Source organism: Mastomys coucha, unplaced genomic scaffold (assembly GCF_008632895.1).
Source record: "Mastomys coucha isolate ucsf_1 unplaced genomic scaffold, UCSF_Mcou_1 pScaffold15, whole genome shotgun sequence".
Taxonomy (NCBI): Eukaryota; Metazoa; Chordata; class Mammalia; order Rodentia; family Muridae; genus Mastomys; species Mastomys coucha.
The window spans coordinates 7,078,124-7,085,389 of record NW_022196897.1 but is presented as its reverse complement, the minus strand read 5'-3'; the positions used below and the strand labels follow the sequence as shown (position 1 = coordinate 7,085,389).

The following is a 7,266-nucleotide window of genomic DNA, read 5'->3' as shown; positions in this document are numbered from 1 at the left end:
TTTTGGGCTTGTACCACAGTAAGAGCCAAGATTTTAAACTCTACTAAATACCAAACAAACAAAAAGACCTTATATACTCATGCTCATTTAAGAAAATACTAGTAGTGGTGTATTATTTTTAAGTATACAGCTAATATGTTTGGAGTTATTTAAAATTTATATTGAGAAAAATGTATTTCACTATTGCTGTAGACAAGCATCTACATAAGACTGTTAAATCGATTGTTGTTTTATATCAAAAAAAAAAAAAGAAAAAAGAAAACAGGAAGATCTGCCTGGCCTGTGGTGGCACACACCTTTAATCCCAGCACTCCGGGAGGCAGATAGATCTCTGTGAGTTTACCAGCCTGGTCTACAGAGTGAGTTCTAAGACAGACAGCGCCATGTAGAGACCTTTGTTCAAACAAACAAACAGGAAGAGATAAAATCTTCTGCCTGTGAAGATGCCTCAGTAATGCAGCTGACTGCAAACCAGGAAGAAGCCCTATCCAGATGCGAAGTCTTCTGGCACATTTACTTGGATTTCACAGCCTCTAGACCTGTGAGAAATGTTTGCTGCTTAGACCCCCTGCCAAACACCAGCCTGTGGTGCTTTGTTATATCAAAAGGTATTTAGATGATGAGTAGGATTAATGTAAAACTGAAATGAGATGCAAACTGGAGTGTGATGGGATTATGATGGGTCTTTTGTGCCAACTTGACACAAGGTACCTCATCCTCAGAGAGGAGGGAGCTTCATTTGAGAAAATGTCTTCCATAAGCTCAGGCTGTAGGCAGGTCTTTAGGGTATTTGTTTAAATAGTGATTGATAGAGGAGGGCGCAGCCCATTGCGGATGGGGCCCTCCATAGGCTGTGTGGTCCTAGGTTCTCTATGTAGGTAATCTAAGCAAGCCATAGGAAGCAGCAGCACTCCTCCGTGGTCTCGCATCAGCTCCTGCCTCCAGGGTCCTGAGCTGCTTTCACTTCCTGTCCTGACTGCCTTCAGTGATGGATAAACACTTTCACGTCTAGTGGAACTGGAGAGGGAGGAGAGATGAGCCACTCTGAATGTGGCTAGCAGTGTCCCATGGACTGGGGCTGGGGATTGGTGTGTCCCAGGCTGCATAAAGGGGAGAAAAGAAGAAGGCTTCACACCAGTCTCTCTCTTCTCTCTTTCCCTGCTCCCTCACTGTAGGTATAGTGTTATCAGCTGAGGCTGCCATACGTCCCCATGTCCTTGGTAGATTGAACAAACCCCCTTTTTCCCTTAAATTGCTTCTTGCCAGGTGGTTGGTCACAGAAAGGAGAAAAGTCACTGATACAGAAGTTTCTACTTTGGAGATGGAAGAAATGTAATTTTTCGGTCTGTACATTCAGGAAATGTGTTCGCAGTTCCTGCACAGAGGATAAAAGACCATTCTTAAGCTTCCCATTTCCCCTATGCTCAGTCTTGGTGAATGGTGCTGTCTTCTCTGTTTGCCCTGCCCAGGACCTGGGGATCATTCTCTTCCCAGGCATTCTCCCAACTACATACAGGCAACTACCAAGCCCCATTGGTTGTTACATCTGAGTCTTCTCAGCTTTATCCTCCTCCCACCTTAGAATTTGTCACCGGTGCTTGTTATCTTCCCATGTTCTAATGGGTTGTCCTGTCTCTAGGGGTGTCTCTGTTCTAATTCATTCCTCTGTCTACAATATGAATGGTTTTTCAAAATCACACACACACACACACACACACACACACACACACACACGCATACTCCTGACAATTTTTAGTGTTTACTCAAATTTTAGGGTGAAGGGCAGATTCACCTGATGCTTCATATCAGGCTTTCAAATATACCCACTCTCTATCTCCCTCCCTCCCAGCTTTCTGTCTACATGATACCCTCTGCATTCCTTAAATGGACAACTGCTTCTCATACCAATGTTATTTTAAGTGTAGGTGTTTATATTGTATAGAAAGTTGTTTTTTTTTCTACCTAGTAAAATTTTTTTAAAGATTTATTTATTTATTTATTTATTTATTTATTTATGTGTATGAGTACATTGTAGCTGTACAGATGGCTGTGAGCCCTCATGTGTGTGGCTGCTGGGAATTGAACTCAGGACGGCCCTACTTGCTCTGGCCCCGCTCACTCCTGTATAATTCACTGTAGCTGTCTTCAGACTCACCAGAAGAGGGCATCAGATCTCATTACGGGTGATTGTGAGCCACCATGTGGTTGCTGGGATCCGAACTCAGGACCTTCAGAAGAGCAGTCAGTGCTCTTACCTGCTGAGCCATCTCGCCAGCCCAAAATTTTTTTTATATATTTAGCTCTATGTGTGCTTTTGTGTTTCTCTCTTTCCCTCTCTCTCTCCCTCTCTCTCTGTATGTATGTGTGTGTGTTTGTGTATGTCTCTCGGTGTGTTTCTCGGTGTGTGTGTTTATGTGTTTGTGTGTTTATCCCTCTGGGTGTTTGTGTGTTTATCTCTCTGTGTGTGTTTGCGTGTGCACCTTCACCTTCTCTATGTGGATCCTGAGGAACGACCTCAAGTCATCTACCTTGGTTAGGAAGACCTTACCTGCCAAGCCACCTTCCTGGCTCTGAGAGTCTGTAAAAGGCAGAGTCTTTCTGTGCAGCCTGTGGTGGCCTCAAACTAGAAAATCTTCCCACCTCAGCCTCCCAGGGACCAGGATTGCAGGTGTGTGAGCTCCACCACACCTGGCAGCTGACAGAGCCTATGTAGCCTCTAACAGATTAGCCGTGTGTCACCTCTCTCTCTGAGCCCTTCTCTGGCACCACCTCAGAGACTTAGGCACATCTTAACAGCAGAAGATCTATCTCCAACCTCCAAACCCTGCAGGAATCCCAGAAGGACAGAGACAGATGATACATTTGAGTGACAGTACTTCTAGCAGCCTGATGAAATATATATGCAGGTGCACATGTGTGCATGTATGTGTGTGCGTACATAGTTACATATATTTCAAATTAAATACGTATAAATGAAAAGATTAACATCCCGTTAAATGTTAGCAACTGACTCATCCTGACAAGATGAAGACAAAACTTTTAACCTAATGACAAATGAGACAGAAATATCTTAAATACCTTGAAAAGCAACGCTCGATGATAAAAGATTCCCTTCTTGATGTATCCAATTGGTACGACATTGGATTTCAGTTGAAATTTCAACTCACTTATATGAAGTTCCCAGCTGAAATCAGCTAGCTTCTCTTTTGGAATCTTACCGCCCATTTTATCTGCCACATACCTGTGCTCATTACATTGAGATGAAAAATAGTTTTAATCACTTACTTTGGATGATTACATATATATAATTGCACATGTAAAAACTATACTTCCTCTGGTTTTTATTTGTTGTACTTAAAAAATAAATATTCCTGCAGGAAAAAAATCAGCATGCTTACTGTACTAAGACAATCACAAACATACATATATAAATTGGAATCCTGGTGGTTCGATTCAACACAATGAAGAAAATGAATGCTAAGATCCCAGTGGATATAACATAGGCCAAATGACTATCACACTAAATATAAATGTAGTTTTAAATTTTTATCTTACTCTTGAACAGTGGGGAAAGTCTTTTAGTCTGAAAGTGGAGGCATTTGCTAACTGGTGACTTTCTTCTTACAAGGAATTTAAACTCAAAAGCAAGAGGAACGCAGTCAAATCTCCCATTAAATTCATGGACATTTTCAAGTGGCAAGAAAAAAGACCTATCCTTTTGAGACAAGGTCTCAGCATGTGGCCAAGGCTGGCCTTGCCCTTGAGAGGCATCTCCAGCCTCTGTCTTCTAAAGACTCAGCTTATACCACTGGAGTAGGCCAAGGTAAATTTCACGACTTTTTTCTTTAAGAATTTATCTTTTGAATTAAGAATGATGTGGCATTATGTAACACTGACATCAAAGGAGAGAAGAGGAGGAGGGATGCATTGCGGGGGTAGTAGGTGTGTGGGAAATAGAAATTGGGATAGCTTGTTTTGGGTTCTTTCCCCCAGAGTATGATATCCTATGATAATGTCAATAAACATCTCTAAAACTTCTCTATAACTAAGAACATATTGGGGAGGGGAGAAGAAAAATTGAAAAGTTAAAGGAAAGTTTGGCCTTTGGCTGTACTGTGAAGAATAATGCCTTAAAAAACCAAAACTGGGTGGGGGGAGGGAGGGCAGGGGATGCTCAGATAAAGGGAGAGCAGGGAGAGAGAACAGAAGATCGTTGGTGGGGGTGGGGATGGGGCAATGGGCGATCTCTCTCACCTGCCAAAGACCTGGGATAGGGAGAAGCCCCATAGGGTCTATGGGAGTGACTTTAGCCAAGATTCCTAGAAGTGGGGGATATGGATTCTGAAGTGATGGTTTCCTGTAGCCAGGCAGGACTCTCACTGAAGAGATTAGGACACCAGCCCACCCACAAAACCTTTGACCCAAAATGTGTCCTGCCTACAAGATGTGCAGGGACAAAGACAGAACAGAGACTGAGGGAATGCCAACCAATGACTGACACAAATTGAAACCATCCCATGGGCAAGAATCAATCCTTGACACTATTAAGGATACTCTGCTATGCTTGCCAACAGGAGCCTAGCATATCTGTCCTCTGAGAGGCTCCACCCAGCAGCCAATGGAAAGACATACAGAGACTCACATCTGAACATTAGATGGAGCTCGGGAGATCTAAACAAGAGTTGGGACCCAAAGAAAAGAAAAGTTGGGACTCCATAGAAAGGCCAACAGAGTCAACTAACCTGGACCCTTGGGCATTCCCAGAGACTTAATAACCAACCGAAGAACAGGTCTGGGCTGGACCTGGTTCCCTGCACATGTGTAGCAGATGAGCAGCTCGGTCTTCATGCAGGTCCCCCAACAACTGGATCCTACTGCTGGCCTGCTTGCCAGCCTGTGGACACCTGGCCCCTAAAGGACCCTCTTGCCTGGCCTCTGTGGGAGAGGGGATGCGCCTAGTTCTACTCCCACCCCACTTGATATGGGGAGAGGGGTGTGACACCCAGAGGGGGCCTACTGCTTCTCAAAAGGGAAGTGGAATGGGGGAGGATTGTATGAAGGAGTACTGGGAGGAGAGGAAGGGCTAATATTGGGTTGTAAAGTGAATAAATAAAATTTTAAAAACACACAAGTAGTAAACAAAACAGTGCAACTAAACCAAAGCAAAGAACAACAAGGAAGAGAAGCGGAACAGAGCAGTCCATCCCCCTGCAGTGACATCCTACCACTCGGGACAGACCTCTTGCCATTGTCTTTCTCCTTATCATGGTTTGAAAATGAGGTGATTCAGAAGTGAAGAGTGGAGCCTCCGCTAGAACACAGTGTTGGGAAGTACTGGACGAATGTTTACAAGACTCGAGTCAGAGCCATCAAGGACACAGGAAATCCTTCTAGAGCCAGCTGCCCTGAATCTCCCCCAGTCCTGGCTGACAGAAGTCAGGGGTCTGGCAGCTGTGAGGCTTACAGTTGTCACTTCCGGGGAGGACAGCTACGTGGCCTGGAGTCGACTGAGCTTCCACGGACAGACTGCTGCTGGTGCTGAAGCCAGCCACTTGCTTGCCAGATTGTGCCAATCATGAAGCCCACCCCCATTTTCTGTCCTGCTCCCTTGCAGCCCTTAGAGAACTGCTCAGGGCCTCAGCCTCTGTTTATGGAAGGAGCCCAGTGGAGGAGGGCAGCTTCGGAGGCTTACACAGGGCTCTGTTCTGCACAGCAGCAAACTCAAGAGAGAGTGAGCTTGCCCACAGCCCACTCCAGAGAAATAGCAAATGAACCAGCAGACACCCATCAGAATAGGAAATTTGTATTAACAAAACAAAACAAACAAACAAACAAGCAGCAGGGGAGTTTACAGAGAACTCACAGTAGCATGCTTTTAAATGCTGAGTACCTCATACACCAAGAAACTATTTGATTTTTAAACATAGTTCACTCACAACCTCTCTAAGATCATCACCAAAGATGCATCTTAACAGCTTAGCTAGAAAAAAACCTGGTGTTTGTCTCTAAAAGACGTCAACTCTGATTCACACAGAAATGCCCCTTAACTGAAATGAAGAACGCCTACGTCTGATTCATGGCGCTTCCGCCAGAGAGTCAGAGCACAGGTGCTGTAAACCATGGTGGTTTATTTGTTTGGTTTTATTTTAAAGTAACTTTAAAGAAAAGACGACTGGAACTTTTAAAAATTCTGAAATTAAAATAGATGATATACTGAGAGAGAAGGAGAGAGAGGGAGAGGGGAGAGACTCACTTGGCCAGAACGTCAATCTGTTCCTTAATGTTGACAATGGGCAGTATTGACTTGGTCACTTCGAGTACATACACACAGAACTCGGGGTCAGGAGGAGGGTACCACTCCTTTTCAGGGCTGCCTTCCGTGAACTTGGGCACTGCCAGGACCTCTTCTTCCTCTTTCACTTTTTCTTCTTCTTTTTTCCCTTTCCCTTTCCTTTGAGAGTAAGCAATAATAGAATCCCATATCTTGTTGAAATGACCAAGTACTAACTATGCTCTGAGCAATCTGAGAAGCATCAAGGGGATAAGGAGAGGGTGATTGGGGAGGGAAATCTGTTAGAACCCAGTACAATGTGTGTATGCGAATACCATGACAAAGTTCATTATTTTGCATCTATACTAAAAGTTAATTTAAATTAAAAAAATTAGCGAAACTCAAATGTCCTTCGGTAAGAGATAGGTAGGTATGTAGTATTAAGACCACACAATAAAATATTGGTTAAGAATAACAAGGGATAGGCTACTAATGCACAGAACAATATGGAAGCATCTCAAAGGCATTGTGCTGGCTGGAAAACATGAATATCAGATGTAACACACCAATGATCCCATGAAAGTCATTCTTGGCTGGACCTGGTAGTCCATGCTTTTAATGCCAGCACTCAGGAGGCAAAGATAGGCAGATTACTGTGGATTCAAGGCCACCCTGGCCTACAAGTGAGTTCGAGGCTAACTAGGGCTACATAGTAAGACCTTGGAAAGGCAAAAACATCAGAAAACCACCACCAAGTCCCAGCATCCGGAAGAAAGAGCGAACTGCAGTATCAGGGCAGGGCTCTGGCATGGCTGAGCTCTTTCTGTTCGGACTGTGGTATCAATGCTTACACAAATTCTCTCTTTAAAATTCTGCAGCATTTTAACAGAAAGCAATTTTGTGGCATATTAATTTAAAACTTTGTTGTTTGTATCATTTTCTTTTTTCCTTTTCTTTTTTCTTTTCTTTTCTTTTCTTTTTTTTTTTTAATTTTC

General features: G+C 43.6%; 1 protein-coding gene across 5 annotated transcripts in view; it reads right to left on the bottom strand.

Moving 5' to 3' along the window:
- Positions 1 to 7,266, bottom strand: part of Armc3 (armadillo repeat containing 3) — an 86,313-nt gene that overhangs the window by 3,126 nt on the left and 75,921 nt on the right. For 4 of the 5 annotated variants that reach the window (XM_031369117.1, XM_031369116.1, XM_031369118.1 and 1 more), the window contains 2 exons: positions 6,254 to 6,451; positions 3,079 to 3,241 (listed from right to left, as the gene is read on the bottom strand). The exons of the other annotated variant lie outside the window; for it this stretch is intronic. In XM_031369117.1, coding sequence (XP_031224977.1) covers positions 3,079 to 3,241; positions 6,254 to 6,451 — 361 coding nt within the window. The remainder of the gene's footprint in view (positions 1 to 3,078; positions 3,242 to 6,253; positions 6,452 to 7,266) is intronic. 5 annotated transcript variants of the gene reach the window in all.